Source organism: Chanos chanos, chromosome 12 (assembly GCF_902362185.1).
Source record: "Chanos chanos chromosome 12, fChaCha1.1, whole genome shotgun sequence".
Lineage (NCBI taxonomy): Eukaryota > Metazoa > Chordata > Actinopteri > Gonorynchiformes > Chanidae > Chanos > Chanos chanos.
This window is the reverse complement of record NC_044506.1, coordinates 16,492,458-16,511,950: the sequence shown is the minus strand read 5'-3', so window position 1 is coordinate 16,511,950 and position 19,493 is coordinate 16,492,458. Positions and strand designations below refer to the sequence as shown.

Here is a 19,493-nt window from a genome sequence, read left to right as displayed (position 1 = left end):
CCATAATATATATCGAGAGATTTGCCATTGACTATATTAAAACTCTGCTTGCCAAAGGCTGCTAACATTGTGGTGAAGGAAAACATTCCCAGCATCCAAAATGAGCCTTTACAAAACCCAGAAGAGCCCAAATGCATCATATCTTTGTTAATATTTGTCCAAATTAATTTTGGATTAAAATTAACGACAGTTTGCCTTGGTCCTGTTCTCTTATTACAGAGTAGGGCAGGGCAGTTAATCAAATTTTATTTTCAATTCGATTTTGACTTCCAGTTAATATGAAAACAAGATAATTGAGATAAAACGATTATTGTGCCACATTTTTCTTTAAATGTACACAGTATATGTATATAATTATATATAAGTTAAAAAAAGATCCACTGTTCAATAAATCCATGAGGTTTCCAAAGTCTATGAGTAATCGAGTTAAATAATCGTGATCCCAATACTGCATTGACCAAAATAATCATGATTATGATTTTTGCCATTATTCGAGCACCCCCATCACAGAGCCCCTTTTATAACAGTTAATGATTCATACCCTAGCACAAGACTGCTCTAGAATATGTAACCTGAGTAAGAAAAGTAAAAATAAATAAATTAAGGAGAAGAAGACGAAGAAGATGGTGATGATGATTCTGGGAGTGGGACATGAATATCGTTTCATTTTCAGTGTTTGTGAATATTGAAAAAGTTTGTGCTAACGCTTTGTTCAAATTCATAGTCAATGACTCAAACAGTAGTATTTCCATTTCCCCTCTCACATTGAAGATAATAGGAATATGTTACAATATTCCCAGCCCATGTAGAAAAGCAGGGTTCACTCATCTTGGATTCTGTTTGAATGGGCTCTCAGATCACACAGTGTCAAGAGGTTCCTTCAATGGCAAGAATAAATATTCTTTTGTACTTCCAAGTCTCCTCAGTTCAGTGTGGGGAGTTTTAAATTCACAGAAACATGATCGAAAAAAAAAAAAGAAAAGAAGAAAGAAATCGCATATGCATGCACGCGCACACACACACACACACACACACACACACACACACACACACACACACAATCTATAGACAGCTTCAGTAAGTACTTTAGCGTCAAGTGCTGTACTGTTCTGTTCAGAGATTAGCACAGCACAGCAGAACGCTGGGTAAATGATGCTAATAAGTGTAAACTGAATGTATTGCAGGGACAAAATCGACTGAAATCCTGAATGTTCTGAGTGCTGGGAGATCATCGAAATAGTGGAATTAGAGCACAATCAGTTGCCATTAAAGACGTATTTGTTAGTTTCTAAGACATCGCAACGTACCTGCTGTACTTTGGGTTGGTGAAATGCGTGCAGTGGATACAGCTGGTTAAATAAGAGAGAACATAAAGTGATAAGGCACATGTAACTGTGCGAGCAATATTCAAATATGCATCGAGCTGTGTGTATTGATTGGTTGTTATATCAATTATAATAATGCTGAATTTATACATAGAACAAAGCAACACACACAATGTAAACACACAACATGCCACAATGTTTAATTTTGTCAGAAACACGTTAAACATTCAAACCATATCACCATGTAACAATAATGTAAAGTAAGTGTTATAAAGGAAGACTTTTCCAAGAACTGCACCATACTAACTACCGCTGTAATGACTAGAGCACTATCAGAAAGATCATAAGATTATATCTGATTCATGATAAGATGAAAGCTAATGAAGCATTAGCATGACCTTGGTCTGTTTCTGGTAAAAACAAACATTTAAGACTTGTACCTTAGGCATGAAAAGCCAACAGCAAAAAAAAAAAAGAAAAAAGAAAAAAAAAAGAAAACCCAAAAAACTAGACACAAACAACCCCAGCACTAACACCACCTCCTCAAAAAAAAAAAAAAAAAAAAGTTTTTTAAAGGGTTTCCAGACTGTCTCTTTGTTGAGCAAAATAACAGTAGTAATTTGCATTGCCTCTCATAAGCCAAGTCCAGCAGCCCTGGGGGAGGACGTTGGGTCCACAGGGCCCCGATCAGCTGAGCACGTACGGTCAGACAGTCTCCGCTAATTGGCTCTCTTAAGCGTGCTTCTACTCTCCCTAACAGTGAGCCCCTGACTCAGTTTGCAAGAACACCTCCAAGCCCTGGACCTCATCAGTCTCAAGCTGTAGGGCAATTCACCATTTTAATGCTCTCCGTTTGTCTCAATTGTCTCCATTTAATGAGCAAGGGGGCACTGACCGTTACCGTGATAAAAAAAAACCCAAAAAAAACAATCAGCAGTTGTTTCTAGCAACGTTTTTCCTCTTTAAGAGAAAAAAGTTAGCGAGTGAGGTAATGCTTTTTTTTTTTTGTACAAGCTACATCTTCCAGACGCGAAGCTGTAGGTTTCAAAGACAACAAAGTGAACGCAATACAATTCAAATGGCATAGAATCGGTACACTTGAAAATGAATGTTCCCGATATTAGATCAATCATAGTGTCTTCCCCCTGTGTAAAAAAAATTGGCGTTTGTAAACTTGAGAAACTGATCCTTCGAAATGTGGAGGCATTGCAGTTTTTTTTTTGTTGTTTTCCCCTGTTGATGTTTTCTTGGCGAGGCCATGTTTTTCTGTAGTTTTGGTGGTTGGCACAAACATAGTGGAAGTTTAACATATTTCATACCCATTGCAATGCCCCCCAACATTGTTCCCACAGCTCCACTAGTGATTTTGCCTTAAAGTTCCACTGCATGAAATATGGATTTAGAACAAGAAAGGATTTGACGTCAGCCAAGCAGAATTCGGCAGCAGGCTATCTTTTATTTAAAACTTTAGTGTGGTACTCAGAGGAACTGCAGATGAGAAAAACATAGCTTTGTATTTGTAACATCCCCCCCACCCCACCCCACCCCACCATACACACACACACACACACACACACACACACAAACACACACTGAGTTTAAAAAAAAAATAGAAAAAAATGAATTATTTCCATAGTCCAAAGGTTGATATAAACAAAAGAGACTCCTAAAACGGCTTGAATTAATGAGAAAACAACAATCAATACTTCGGAAAAACTGGAAAAGGCAGATCTCATACATAAATATGACCTTCATGTTCAGCTTAGTCTAAATCCCTAAACTCTGCAGCAGAGTTTGCCCTTTTTTTTTTTTCTTTTCCCTAATCAGGAATTGCAGAGCATTGCATCAAGGCTAGTGTTGATTAAGGGGATTGCAATGGTGTGGTGATCATTATGTCGTGGGAAGACTGGGACGCTTGAGATCTGAGAGAGCATACAGAGTAGCAGAATGGAACACAGAAGGAGCACAAACAGGCCTTTAGCCAATCAGATTTCACTACATGCGATCATGTGATACTGTCATATGCCACCTTGAACAACACTATGTGGGTAAGCCAAAATCTCACCTCTACGTGAAACCTTGTGTATCTATCCGGTTAAAAAGGTTTGTGGTTTATAGAAAAGACTGAAATGGAAGGAACGTTTTTTTTTTTTTTTTTATCATGGTGAACATCATACAGATATATAAATACATACATAATTGTAATTGTTTTCTACTGTGGAGAGTTTTTCGAGTGTGTGTCAGGGCTGTCTTTTGGGAGGTTAAATTTCTTCGCCTTCTTTGATTGATTGAAGAATTGTACAATGGTTTTCCTATTAACTTCAAGATGACATGACAGAAATTCTCAATTCTTTTGAGAATAGCTGGAAACAGCATTTCTTTTTTTTTTTTTTTCCTCCGACACCTTTGACTCGGGCAGTTGGAATTCACAAAAGGGGAGATGAAAGTCTACAAAAGTCATTTTTGGTTCCCAGTAGGCTTGGAGGTAATGAAACAACCTCTGCTCCGAATGCAGTCATCCACAAACTGCTGCCAGGGCTCTCTTGGCAATACCCTTTTAAAGCAAACTGTAAGAAACCATCATGAAAAAAGAATATGATATAATATTATATAGTTAACCTATATTAACCTATCAATAGACCCTTAACCACATTAAACACCAGAATGTATGACAAGAGAATATTAGTATGTAAAAAAACAAAAAGGAGAAGAAGAAGAAAAAAAAAACCTGACAAACACCTCCCTGCGGAAGATGTCTGGCTACCACTCGAATACTCATCTCATTCGTTCTATCTTCTTTCTGGCTGCCTCTTTCTTTTTTTTTCTGTTTCACTGCAATGTGTCTCTCCTTTATATCCTTCTCCGTTTGTAAACACAAGTGTGAGACCATCTCTGTCACCATCTATTCATTTCGATTACCTCCTTCACTGAAAATCTGTCGACAGCTCTTTAAATCGTTCGGAGAGAGAATCTTTCACTGTGACACTGCCAGCAATTCTCTCTTCCTTTCTCTTTCTTGCAACATCCTGTATCTCTCAGCATGTCTATCCGTTTCTCTCTCTCTCTCTCTCTCTCTCTCTCTCACTCACTATGTCTCTATCTCCTTCTCTTGCTCTCTTTAAGAAAGCTTTGCTGTTATTTAGCCGTATAATGGTACAGAAGGCTGTGTATATGGAAGACTTTGAGCTGTGCAGAACGTGGAGGGTGAGTGTGAAGCTAACACAAATGCTGCTCTCCAGCATGATGGGACGTGAGTCACACGCAGGATGTGAGAGAACTGCTTGTGGATCAGTTGTTACATAAATCCCAGGGCAGATGGTGCCTACTAACCAGTCACTGAGCAACACCCATGGCAAGATATCTGTGTGTGTGTGTGTGTGTGTGTGTGTGTGTGTGTGTAGTGTGTAGTGTGTAGTAGGGAGAGGGGAGAAATAGAGAGAGAATATCTCAAAGCTCAAATAATGTGGCAATCATTTCAGCGAATGGTTTCAATGGCTCCCATCCTCCAGCCTTTAAAAGAGATAACACTGTATCGCTCTGGGTGATTGTGCATGTTCTTTTATTAAAGGTGATCCTCTAAAAAAAGCTCTGTATAAATGTGAATGAGACTATATATATGATGTGCTCTCAGCCAAAAAAAGATAATTAAAGATTCTGCGGATGATTCTCTGCAGTTATACCGGTTATACCATCTAAAACCTCCCGGTATTTCTCAGCAAATAAAAAGTAACCTTGTCCTCTGCGCAGACATATCAGCATTTACAAGACAAATAAAACTTCTGCAATGCATTTTCATGCTCTAGATCCTTTTAGATGGTTAGCCATGCTCGCTCCCTCTCTCCTCTCTTTCTCTCTCTCTCTCTCTCTCTCTCTCTCTCTCTGTGGGTCTGAAAAGGCTGCCTCGTTTCAGAAGCTGTGGAAATGCACTTCCCACAGCCGTGACTGACGTCAGAGAGGGAGGGATGGCGTCTGCCAGAGCTCTGCAGCTGCAGCCAGGATCCAGCTCCATCTCAACTGGACGCAGATGAGAGCTTGATGGAGGACTGGGGTGTTGTGGTATGGTTTTCACTACAACCGAAGCTAAGGACAACCCATTCAAATTTGGCCTAAAAAAAAATAGCACCATGTACGGGAATTGTAAAACTTGGTGTTTTAATACACTGATGGAATTGTTCTGGAACTATGCCACATTGGCTGTTTGAAACGAAACAGTCACACCATTGTTCACGCTGTCAGATATGAAAATCTTCTAAATTCATCAATCTCTGGAGAGAACATGAATAAAAAACTCAACAAACTCTTACTTACGTTTTATCCCAAATAATTCAGGCCAAGTCTGTGAGGAAGCATGTGACTGTATACAGATTATGCAGATACAATGCACAGACTGATAGGCTCAGACTTTCCAATGGCTTCTGTTAACAAAATGGCCACCCCTACCCACTTAGAGCAAAGTAATGGTACATTATTACTGTACATCATTACGTGAAAATTGGATTATGTATAAGCACATACAATAAATCTAACAATTAATGCACTTAAACTAATACCCGTCAGGGGACAAGATTGCATGAATCCGTTTTTCCTATGGCGTTGTTAATAGTTAATTTTATCCCGCCGTGTAATTAGCAAACAAAATGCCCTCACTATGCTTGTCGCTCACTATCAAAGGAGCCTCTTGGTTGCTCTGGGCAACAGCGACGTCTGATGCACCGCATGCTACTTCACAGCACTACATGAAATGGCCTTGAACAATCACTGTTGTTAGACAGGGGCCTATTTTGGAACTCCTGAAACAATTCGCTCAGCTATGTGTCATATCCATTTCTATTGAGCCATTACGTAGCAATAGTGCGATAAACTGCCAACCAACACGAGTTTTCTGTGGATGCATCTCAGTGAGTCCTTTTTTTTGTTTTTTTTTTCCCATTTGTGCGTTTTTGTGCTCCAGAAACAGGCCCATGGGTCTCCTCTAGTCACTTTTGGGTGTGTCTCTTTTCTGTGGTAATTCATCATATATGACATTATGTAGGAATACATTTAGTGACAGGATATAAGCAGCAACAGTGAAAAAAAAATCACAGGTCATTTTGTTTACTTTGGTTAATTTTGTTAATAAAGTACCTTTTAGTTGATGACAGCCTGATCAGAGAGCAGGACATGAGGTGAAATGAGGTGAGTGAGATTCGATAGGAAGGGAATGTTGTCTCTAGATACAAAGGAGTTTGTCATTCGTCGATATCTCCACAGCTTGGAAGTGATGCCTGGTTAAAGATAAAAATGTATATGCCCTTTGCAACTGATTCCACGTCTCTTGTCAGTGCTTCGCCTATGAACACATTTACATTCAGTTTCATCATACGTCAGTCAAGAATATCTGAGAGTGTGTTGCGCCTTGTTTCTCCCGCTGCATTAAATATACTCCAAGAGTTTTGCTGACCAAAGCAATACCTTCATCGGGTTCTGACACCATAGTGATTTTCTTTCAACCCACAAAGCGCAACCCAGACGGGGTCCATCAACACCTGCCAATTACAACAAAGTCTATAACAACAACAATAATAAAATATGACAGATGCAGCACAAATAATAGTGTACACAGACACGAGTCCAATTATGCTGTACTGTACCTGGCCTATACAAGGGGTCATTTCAACTACCAAAGCCATTCACCAATCACCATCAATTAATGCAACTGTGAATGCTGACTTAACGAACAAAAACATGTCATTTGTCGTTTGTCACTGAACTATGATTATAGGTTTGTAGCATAAAGCCGCAGGTAATAATTCTTCTTTAAAAGAGAACATTTTTTTCATAACAGGTGTAAAAGAGCAGTGATAAGGAAGCGTGTGATTTACATAAAGAATTTACATAGAGTAGAATATGGAAAAGATTTGAAGACCTTAGTCCTAATCCGAATCTACTGTCCCATATAATACCCAGCTGCCCACCCATGACAAGCATCCGGCTTCTGAAGTTTGACTAATGTTTCCCTAATTTCTCATTAACTAACAAAGTATTAACTCTTTAATCAAGTCAGAGAGATCTGAACAAACTTTTAATGTTGCAATATTGGCACCAATTCACGTTCAAACAACTGACAGCTGCAAGAAAATATTAACTTGGAAAGATCCATCGGGACCTCAAAAACAAATGTAGAGGTTTCCATCTAAGTAGTTTTCCATCTTTTTAATCTAACTAGAATCATTTCAATCAGCTAAACTCATTTCCTGTGTAGTAACAGATCAATACTTGAATTATCATTGGGTAAAAATAGAGCTGGACGCATGGTTTTGTTAAATATTACGGGGAGCCATTCATCTAACTTCGACTAAAGGGAACAGGCCTTTGGAAAACACCACATAACATTCAAGAATAAACAAACCTATGGGCGAGAACAAGAACTAAAGGGAGACCAATTTCCTGCTACGGCGTAGCCTCTCTGAAGAGTTAGATATGTTATGAATTATTCTACGTCGGATTGTTACTTGTCAATATCATTTCTTTTTATTTGTTGCAATCAGTTCTAAAAGACCCGAACAAAGAAATATCTCGGATAAACATCTCTGTTGGACACACGAAATATTTGGGTCCAATCAAAGTGACTTGAATCTGCTGTCAACACATTGTTCTGCAGTGTTTAAAATGAAAATGATTGGAACATTATAACAAAAGACTGGGTCTTTTCGGTGCAGACTGTTTCACCAATGAAGCCTGGAATCGCAACGGCTGCTAACGACTCAAGAGGTGAAGGATTTACAATGCTCAGGGGTGCCTTATTTAGCCTGTGAAGGTTTATAGTTTATAATTCAGTACATCTGCCTATGACACATGTAAATACTGTCAGGGAAAATAGGTGAAAACAAATCCTGAGGTATTTGTTTTGCCTTTTTTTTTTTTTTTGGCTTTTTTTTTCTTTTTGGAAAGCTGATTGAGATAACTCCTCTTTGTCACAGAGCTGTACGTAAAACCAAAGAGTTTAGCCGCCGCAGCAATGCTAATGAACACACCCTCTATCGTGCACACCAAAGTCCTGCTAGAATCTTCCGGAGTCAGAGTCATAAAACATAATTACTTGTGCATCGACGGGGTGCCACATCAAAAGTGCCTGTGCCTTTTTTCACAGTTTCTTCAAAATGATTCTATAATTGAAAAATAAAGGTATCTGGGACCGATGAAAATGATGTTCAGTTTTGATGAAGGGCTGGATAATCTATTCCCTTAATGTTCATCTCCTCTGCTCTCGTGAAATGGATCAGTCTTGTGTGGATTAAGGCAGGCTAATTAGACATCCACTCATCTGAGGTTAATGGGGAACTAATCCCCAAGTTTAGGACTTCTGAAACCCCTTCTTCACCACACTCTCTCAAGAATAAGAAAGCAATCAATCCAAGACCTAAAGATGAATCAATTAGCCAAGAAGCTTGCTAGCTCCTTCTGAGTGGCCTCTATTAATTGTGCTACGTACGGTGTTTCAATTTATTGCTATGGTGACACAGTGCTGATACCTCAAATTTTTCAACTGTTAAGTACTGGCACTTCTTGTTTATCCTTCAAACCTAACAAATGCCATTTGCAAATAGAGGAACAGGTATTAGCTCAATTTCTGTCTTTTAAAGAACTACAAATACAAAACACAAAGCAGTTACTGATCTGAAAAGACCCGAGATTGGAGATTGGAGCTACACTCCTTCACACTGTCACAACGCAGTATAACATTATTGTGCCTGCATGCCTCTTCTCGGAAAAGGGTAGTCTTTTGAGGAAACGGGAGTCTTTGGGGTGGGGTGGGGGGGGGGGGGGAATAGCAATGACAGCCTCTTTCTGGAAAATGTCGGCCAGCTTTCCTTGGCTCTCCTTCTCCCGCCAACACAAAAGTGTGGCTGTCGCCAGCGGGGAGGAATTCTACAGCGGCCACTCCATTCGTTCGCTCTGACATCATCTTTCAGTTCACCACAGGCCCGTCAAAACGATTACATAATCGTCAAAAAAGATTACGACTGCGTGAGTGACTCTCTCCGGCCATGTGCAGCAACAGCAACCTTAGCATACAGAAACTGTCAGAGCAAGAGTTGCATTTGAACGCTGATGAAAGGAACCATGGAGTCGGGGGTGGGGATGGGGGGGGCAACAAATAGGTTGGAGGACTTATTTTCCTCATGGTCAGACTTACTACAAAGCCCAGGACAAACATTCGAACATGCTATCACATACACTGAGCTGTTTTTAATGGCCTGTTCAAGGTCTCCAGAATTCCAGTGCAGTGTGTGGTTATTATTAAGATCACCATGAGTAAGAATCAGAGACTGTAAGAGATCATACACACAGTGCTTGTCCTTAAACCATAAATCATCTCAAACTTGAAGTTAACTGTCAAAGTATCAGCATCAAAATCTCGGTTAACAAAGAGGGAATGGGCTTCTTACCTGTACGAGGTTCCACCCCTCCAGAGACTCCGCGATGATAGAGGTCACAGAGGGACACACCCCACCAAAGATCATTAAATGCTTCGGACCGTAGCATATTGCATCGAAGAAGGCTCTCAGGCCCTTTGCGTTGTCACACTAATGGAGTTAAGAGGAAAAAAGAAGAGAAAGAAAGAGAGAGATAGATTTAGTGTAACACTCACAAGTAACTTCAAAATAGATTGTGAATGAAACATTCATCTGTGCATCACTAAAATGGAAATCTCCATCCGCGAATGTGAAACGTCATTGGTCTCCCCTTGCACTTGTGTAGTTATTACTAATGAATCACGTTTTATGGACTGTGAAAGCAAAGTGCAGACTTCATCTTTTGTTTCCAAAGTTTATCACTCTATTTCAGTAGGCTGTTTTTTTTTCCCCCGGATGTGCTCAAACCAACAGTGTATCAGTAACAGTACTGTTTGTTCCAGACCTGGAACAACACTTTGGCCATCATTCACTAAATCTGATCCAGAGCTCACTCCTGTATATTAAGATAGGCAGAACAAACCAATAGCAGATAGGGGTCAAGTCTAGACCAAAAGGAGGTGAGGTTTACACATGGCTTTGGTGTTTTCAGTATTAAACAAATTTAAAATAATCACAGTATTAAACTTGAAATTATGACAACTAAATGTTTTTTTTTTGGTATTGCTTATATAGAGTTAAAACAAACCTTAACAAATAAATAAACACATAAATGCAAAAACTGAGCCGCTTTCACACATGCACTACAACCTTAAAATAATCAAGATTCGAACCAGTGGGGCTGTATGTGTGAACGCAAATGTCTGAATCAGTCGAATTGGATTCTAAATGGTGTTTATTCTACCAGCCCCCTAATACAAACTCTAAAACATTTCTCTTTGTTGGGTCCATTAGCGAATAGAGCAGATTAGAGTCTGGAGTATGCACAGCGAGCAAGTGGGCGTGTCGATGCCGTTTCTAACATGCGACTGGCGTGAAACCGGAAGAATACAAACATCCAAGGGTGAAGAGGAAGGGTCATTTACACGAAGATGCCAACGAAAACGTCTAACTGGAGAGACGACAAGAATCGGGAATCTCTGTCAGTAAGGACTGACGTCAGACAAAAGTCAGTAGCCTCATCCGCCTTTTCCGACGTGTTGCAAACAAAACACTGCAATTTTCGCAGAGTACTTTTTGCGTCATGTCCTGCCTCCTGCACGCTCTACCCAGGTGCCATCCCTCGCCCAAACCAAACGGAGTATTTTGGTAGGTGAGAAAACGACTGACACTAACAGTGTCTGGTTGTGTGCAACATGTGTGAAAGGGCCACTTTGGACAAAATGTGAACCTGATTCAGCAGACATAGTCTGTAGTGCATATGTGAGAACGGCTCTGGTCTCCTTTTTCAATTGAAATGTATGAGAAAGTGTGGTCCTATATACAGAGCTGCCCCCTGGGAGAGGGCAATTGCACCTCTACAACACTCTGCAGCCATTTCATCTCACTATGGCAACACTCCTGGCTCTGGAGTGGGGAATGGGGGGGGGGGGGGGGGGTAGGTCAATCAATTACAACATGAGCCGCTTACTGTTTTTTTTTGGTCTGATTTTCTGTGTTTGTGATGATATTCCAAATCCCCTATAAACTCTTCTTTGGGGTCTATTATTGTCACTCTACTGAGTCCTGAATCCAGGCTGGGAAGATGCTATGATACTAAGCTCTGGGACTCAATCAAGGCTCTGCAATGTGGACATCTTATGTTGTTCAGATCAGGTATGTTTGTGCTGTGCCTTTCCAAGGACTACAGTCCCACTGAGTTTATTCAATAGGTGAAAAGAACTTCTCTTAACCACTCTCTGAGCTTCTCAGTGCTCTACAGACAGCAGACCCCTCTGACAAGTACGAAGCTGAATACTCTGACAAGAACAGCATGTAACACACTGGATGAAATCTGTGAGAGATGACACTCCATACACACACACACACACACACACACACACACACACACACACACACACGCAAAGTACATGTAGACACAAACTAACAAGCAAGCTTTTTTGAGTTAAAAATAGCATTGTATAAAATAGAGTGTGTAGTATGAAATGAAAGAACGTGCGATTAGGCACTGCAGGGTATGTCTCTTGAAGTTATCATGTCCATATTGCTGAATAAAACAGCAGGCTTTCGAAAAAGATTCTCATTTACATATTTTAGCAATATTCATTTCATTTCTCCTGCCAGCAACTGTGAAAATACATGTGTGCAAAACATTGTTTTTATTTGCCTGTTTGTTATTATGGAAATTATATTTATAACCCAAAACAGCAGTGAAATATGCAGAAAATGGGTGACGTCCTATGGTGCAGGGAGCAATGAGGGCTTCTGGAAAAAAAAATCTAATTGAATTTTTTATTTTACTCGCAGAAAATTATGAGAGGTTCTGGTTAGTCTTTGTATCTAAGTGCTTTAAGTTGGTTACTTATCAGGACCCCCCCTGGTCCTTCCCCTGTCTCCCATATGCTCCTCATTTGATTTCTATAGATAGGAGAAGCAATAGAGAGGCCATTTTGACCAATACCAAGCTTTTGTGAGATATATATATATATTTGTGTGTGTGTGTGTATATATATATATATATATATATATATATATATATATAGTGTATACACACACACACACACACACACACACGCATACATACACACACATACACACAGCTCATTCAGTCACCAAAGCTGGCCATTCTCCATTGAAAGGAGTGAAAGCATGGTCATACCTCCACAGTACAGCCATTTCCTCTGTCAAACAGAGAGCAAGCTTCTGAGAACAATCAAAGCCATGCGGTAGTTTGCCTCATCAGGCACGTCTCCACAATCTGCCTAGAAGGCTTTGACCGTGTTACCATGGGAACGCGCGTGCCATTTTGAACACTAAACGAAGGAGGAGGCCAGGCAGGCATTGACAACTATATTTAGTGGTGATTAGGTGTTACAATTGTGGAGCTATTAATCAGAAACTATTCAAAAAGAGGTAACATTTAGGGGTTGAGTTTAGACAAAAGCTGAGCCGGGTACAGAAAAAAGAAAGAGAAGTTGAGTGAAGCTACATTCATAAAGGCAGGACCACCGGCGGGCCTTACCCACGCGGCTGCTGCTCTTAATGAGCCATTATTTCAATCTGCGGCAGAAAAAAAGAAATACAGATTAGCATTTTTTTCGGAATGCTTTGATTCTGAGTTTAGCTGTAAACAGGTTTATGCACTATCTAAGGTCAGTGAATTATTGGGGTATTATAAGCAAAAAAAAAAAAAAAGAAGAAAAAAGCCTTTGGATGGCTCTTTTTTCTCACTTTACAGAGGATTTTGCCCCATGTGGAGTCAAAGCTTTCTTTTTTTGACAATAGAAAAATTGGAGAACTTAGCTCTTTATAGACAGATAAACTACTTAAACTAACTAAGTGCGGCCAAATGACAGCATGCTCTCAGACTTCAACACTTTTCACCGCTGCCAACCAAGGCTTAAATGTTGTATTTCACAGTGCAATCTAATTCAGGGATTTTGATGCCATTTGGAGACAATCGATTGGGTCAATCTATTCTCTGGTGCTTGGGATGCAGCCAGTAGAGATTGGAAGGTATCAGCCAATGGTTTGGGTCAGGTTCAGGCAAACTCCAGACTGCTCCCAGAGCGCCAAACGACTCCTTTCATTCACTCCCTCACTCACAGTTGCACGGCAACACAGACAATGACTGACCACCCAACCACAATCACAGGGGCCAATAGTACAACTCTCTACTGAACACACACAGAAAATTACCAGAAAAATACCTGGTCAACAAAAATGAAGAATAGTCTCTGTAAAGGGAGTGAGGACTGAAAAGAGACAAATGTAGAAGCGCGCTGTACATGATTATTGAAATCCTTAGAGCGTAAAATTGTCAGCACCAACACACATTGAAAATACACATCAAATAATTATCGTAAGATGTGTATTTATCTGAATAAATCAAACAAGATGTAAATACAGACAAGGACACCTTAATTGCTCAAAATTTGCAGTCAGGATGCATGACAAGCCGGAGGAAGAGGGAGCCAAGGATTATTAATGACACTATTTCCAAGGACATCTTTGGGCAGTGTGGTGAAATGGCCATTGGTGATATTGTGATAACAACAAGGCCTAATCAAGGCAAGCTAAGCATGATGAAATGCCTTGTTAGCGGCACGCACGGCAGCAGCTGCACCAGTCTCCAGTCAATGGCAAATTACTGCACTCAAATAAGCAACCTGAGGCCCGCGGCAGTGCACCACACACACACACACACACACACACACACTCAGAAAGGGAGAGAGAGAGAGAGAGAGAGAGAGGGAACCCAAGCAGAGAGAACTGTGTTACTTGCAATCTGGTCTGTACTCAGGGAGTTCACTAATGGCATGCACAATATTATGCTTTACAAATGAAGGGCCACACATGACACACCAAAATAGAATTGTCTGTGTATCGTGAGGGAGGGAGAGACATTCAGAGATCCAGTTGCAATGCAGACAAATGTGCAAGAGCACAAAGCACAGAGCTTCTCCGTTTGAGAGAAACACTTCACAAGAGGTGGCTTATACCTCCGGCCGAACGAAATTCAGTAGATAACCTTGTCAGAATGACCTGACAAAAGAGAATCTGAAACAAAAATCTAACGGTAAAAAGCAACTGCACCCTCCAATGAATTTGCTCACGTGCACAAAATGCAAGAACGGTGACAGAATCCGAAACCGTGCCGAAAAAGGTTATCCTTGAATGTTTTTTTCCAAATTCATTTCCATCACCACATCTCCCCTAATTCAAAATGCACATCCTGTACGCTCTGTCCGTGTGGGGTTTGGCTCTCTGAAAGCGCTCTCTGAAAATCAGGGCAGAAACTCTGGAGAATCAAGATTGTACAGCAAAGGTGTCAGATGAAAGTCAGAATGATGATGTCAGAGAGGCATATGGCAGGAGGACTATGTTAGTAACAGCATTCATGCAACAGCTGATGACATAATAAACCTGAAAACCTCTTTAATAACCTATCACCACATCATTATCTATACCACCAGCCTTCCAAATTACCATACATCCGACATATAAAATACACAATAAAAAAACAAATGAGAGAGCAGAGAGATAAAAGAAAGCCATGAAGTTTTATGGGTATGAAGACTGAGGTCTGTATGTGGAGAAGAGAGATGGGATTTGCCATCCATGGACCCGTTTCACCCTTTAGTGACTAAATGGTGAAGGATTAGCATTAACATGTTAGTGATGCATATCTGGAGATGAAATTAAGGAGCTTATTAACACACATGTGATACTGCTACTGAGGGTTTTTAAGGAAATAATTATGATGTAATTCTAATTAATTTACACAGGAGAAACGCACAGCAAAAGAGACAAAACATGACTACATCCTTTCAGATATGACTTTTAAACATAAGGAGTTAAATAATAACTTAATTCAAAAATGCAGATGTATGCTTATCTAAACAGTTACATTCCTGTAACATTTGACCTAATTCACACAATAACATAGAGCAGGTTACACACCCTTTGATCCCTGAGGAAAGATGGTTATTCATATCAACCTTTGTTAAACTGCTTCACCAGATGGTGATCTGGCCTGAAAGGTCATATTGCTCAATTCTGTTTTTAATTGTTTGCATTTAAGTCAAAGCCTTGTCATTAATGCTTTATTTGAAACAATCGCGCCGATTTCAACTGCCAGTCAGCGGATTCGCCGCGGCAGAAATAGACCACAGAATAACTGTTGGCCAGAACAAGGGTCAAACCATGTCTAGTGCAGTCTGACTCCCATGAACGGTAGCAGTGACATTGAGACCGTTGTCTGGAAAAAAATACACCCCCTACCCCCTCCCAAAAAAAGCTGTCGGATGGAGAAAATACCAGCTCTAAAGAGCTCGACATTTTTTCCTCTTGACTTGTCCTGGGAAAGCAGAACGCTTCACTCACGCGAACAAATCTGCCATGCTTTTTAAGACCTCGATACACGCAGCCCGGGCTTTCGGACGTCAGCGAGGGCCCCGCGCAACCAGTCAGAAGTTTACTTTTAGGATTTTAAAATGAGATTTTGACACACTGCACAAAGCATAACCCAAACCAAGTATTCTAAATCCATAGCAACATTCATACAGCAAACCCCTGAGTGTTTGGCCAAAGACCACATTGACTGACTGAGAGTGGAGGGGCTAGAAGGAACAAATCTAATACTGCAGGATGAATCTATGCATCAGGTATAGGAATCTTATACAAACGCTATACAAACACACTCAGCCTATCAGATCGCTGACCAGTTCCCATGTACTGTATCCTGTATATAAGTACTGTGTTAGCTCGGGGCTGGAACAAAGTCTTGCATCTGGGCAGCCTTTAGTTGTGGCAGGATTGCTTCCCCGAGTAACACATCAATGGGATGTGCTAAAGCAAATACTCAGGCCTCCTGATATATATATATATATATATATATATATATATATATACATATATATATATATAAAACCTAAAAAATAGATAAATAGGCCTATGTTACAAGCCCTAAATCCCACTAAAACAGATGGAGTTCAGACCTCTGCCAGTTGTTTGCCTCTAGCATGGTGCCACAGAGACAAAAACAGGGTGGCCTAGCCATGCTCAGATTACCATCAGATGCCTCTCACTGCCTCTCATTCCTGTCCCTCCTCCGCTCTGTACCACTGTGGATTAGTCTTACACTCGCTGTGGTACTGGGGAGGAAAGATCATTGTTAGTATGCTGAGGCTTTATTAGCAGTTTGTGATGTATGGAGGATCTCACAGGGATGAGTGAAGCAGATTTGTTATTGGCTTTGCTGCTTTGTAGTGGGTCCAAACGGGAGAACAGACAGCGCCCTGAATGAGCAGTGGAGTAGGTTTAACGTATGCATTTATTGTGTTCGGTAACATGTTTGAATACGTTTGGCTGTTATGTAATGATCAGCGCTTTAACGGGGGGGAAAAAAAAAAAAAAACAGAGGTCTCTTAGATCTTTCTCGACATGAGCAGAGAGCGAAAATGCTCTGCTCTGGTTTGTGTTCCCTCTGAAAGACCCTAAAATTTCTCTGAAAAAAAAAAAAAAAAGAATGAAGAAAGAAATTAAGAATTTGTGTGTCTAGCCAATCCCGCTCTAATACTCTGTGGAAGTCCTGTGGTCGAGGGAGGGGTGTTGTCCCTCCAGCATTCTTCTAGGGTCTGGACCTGCAAATAGCCAATCTACAATGAACAAACATAAAAACAGAATGCAAATTAGAGCCCTCGTACAGAAACAGTTGAGAAACAATGCGCAGCATCTCCTTGCTTAATTGGTAGAAACATGGAAAGCGACAGAATGAGAAGCATGACTGAGGAGTAAGGCCATTACCAAGTTAATTATTTCTTGGCCTGGGGTCCTCCATTCTCCCCAGGATACCTCTCCAGAGTGCCAGGGAGAGGAGGCAGGGGTAATTACTCCCATTTTGGATAATTGTGGTGATACAGTGTAGAGTATAACATCAAACCCAGGATGAAAGGAAAGAAAGTAACCGCACTAAGTCCTGTAGGCAAAATGTCCTGAGCTCCAGGCATCTTGCACTGTTTGTTTGGCCCTTTAGTATTTTACAAAATGGACCCATTCTGTAATCCTCCATCGCCTAATCACCACTGCTGTCTTCCTCAGGAGTTTTCCTTTGTATTTTCTTTCAAAAACATTTCGGTTCTGGGTCATTTTCTTCTATATATATTTTTTTTTTTAAATTCAAACCGCATACTCTCATGTATGTAATCTTAAACGATCGCTGATAGTATACATTGTATTAATCCCTTCTAAATGAGTGCTGTAACATATAATTTAACATATAACTTTAGATAATACAACTATTATCATGTTGATGGACCAACAAATCTCTCAAATTCATTACAAATTATACCCTTTTTTGGACATCAAAGACAGAACGGAGAGTCTCCGTGGCGACAAAATTGTAAACAAAAACATGGGGTTGGAAAGCGAAAACTTCAAACTTCAAAGCGTTCCAGCCCCTCCAAGAAAAAAAAAAAAAGAAACAGAAAAAAAAATTTTAAACGCTACTCCTCCAAGTCTGGAGATGCCCCAGAAGTGAGAGCTCTTCACACACACGCAACTGAATTATCCTCAGTGCTCGCAGGAGAGGGATGCATTCCAGGGGCCCAAAGTAACCGGGCTTCTCCTTCCTCCTCTCTCCCTCTCTCTGACAGTCAAGGCCAGGCTTGATAGATGGTTCTGAGACAGACAGGTTATTACTTAGAGCACCATGGCCTTTTCGGTGGAGAAATTCCATTTTTGAAACCTCAGCCCTTGTCCTTAACTTGCATGCCAGCATCATTTGTTTCGCATTACCCTGTTTGCAATGGATGAGACCATTAAGTGTCTTGCGAGGGCGGGGGGGGGGGGGGGGGGGGGGCCACCGCAACCAAAAAAAAATAGAAGAAGACAAATATTTTGTACACATACACATATGTACAACATTGTCTCTGAGAGGTGTTCAGTCAAACCTCTCAGCATTTATCAGCGTGCATTAAGTACGAGGCGATGCATGACATGTCAGGATATTTGCTCTAGGTGTGTCTATATATGACTGGCTGGTGGACCATAATGGTGTGAGAGCAGGCAGCCCCTGCTGAGCATGGTATTTTCCTCTGGGTCCTAAAGCCTGCCTGGTCTGTGTCCACTGAAAGAGTGCCCATAATGTCTAGAGTAATGGCAGTCATTCATCAAGCTGCCTGCTCTTGGTCATAGGGCAGTGCTTGGGGTGGACAGCTGACTAGCATTGTCATATTAAAGTCTCTCTGGCTGGACTGGACTGACAAGGACTGCATCTGTGCTCATGACTTCATCTGATTAGCCATGTGATTCAGTCATCAGAGGCTATTTCAGATGAATAATCTACATACCAGCAACAGAGGGGAAAAAAACCCATTTGGATTTTGAAATGAAGTCAGCCAGCCTTTGGCACCCAAACTATAATTTATATCGGTTATAAAATTCTGTAGAGCAAGAAAAATAATGTGTAATAAGATAGTAATAACCATGCCATAAACCTTTAATAGCAGCTATCAGAGGCAACATTAAAGCTGTTGTCAGTTTTACGAGGACATATCTGAACTTATGACATTTCTTACTAAGGGCAAGTTTTAATACAACCCAAGAAATATTATTTGGTGTCATTTCTATTACAGTACTTTAAAACCTGTGTGACAGTACATGATTTGGTATTATATACAGTGGGCTTTACATATTGTCAACAGACAGAAGTTGCTATAATTTCTCATTATGTCATCATGGCCATCAAAGGACACTTCTATATAACATCTCTGATGTCTTACATGTAGATAAATGAAATGCGTTGACAAACCAGCACATGACAATACAACACTGAGAGTCAAGAGAGTTCAAACTGGCCTTTACTCTGTCTTTTCTCAGTTTTACAAGAGTTTCAAACAGATAAGCCCCAAAGCCCAGTGTACAATATTTACTCCGTTCAGCCCAGGAAAGTAGGCTCACACACACAGACACACACACATACACACAAACACACTGTCTCAAAGTGCTTTTTTTGTTTGACCTTGTTACTGCTGTTGAAAGTTCAGCCAGAGGGTTTTGCTTAAGATTTACTGGAAAAAGACAGTTTTTGGTTCCTGAGTCCTGATGGCTT

At 40.5% G+C, this 19,493-nt stretch overlaps 1 protein-coding gene across 1 annotated transcript in view; it reads right to left on the bottom strand.

Annotated features, from left to right (window-relative positions):
• gabbr2 (gamma-aminobutyric acid (GABA) B receptor, 2) overlaps window positions 1-19,493 on the bottom strand; it is a 138,088-nt gene that overhangs the window by 93,307 nt on the left and 25,288 nt on the right. The window contains exon 2 of the mRNA XM_030789450.1: window positions 9,755-9,892. Coding sequence (XP_030645310.1) covers window positions 9,755-9,892 — 138 coding nt within the window. The remainder of the gene's footprint in view (window positions 1-9,754; window positions 9,893-19,493) is intronic.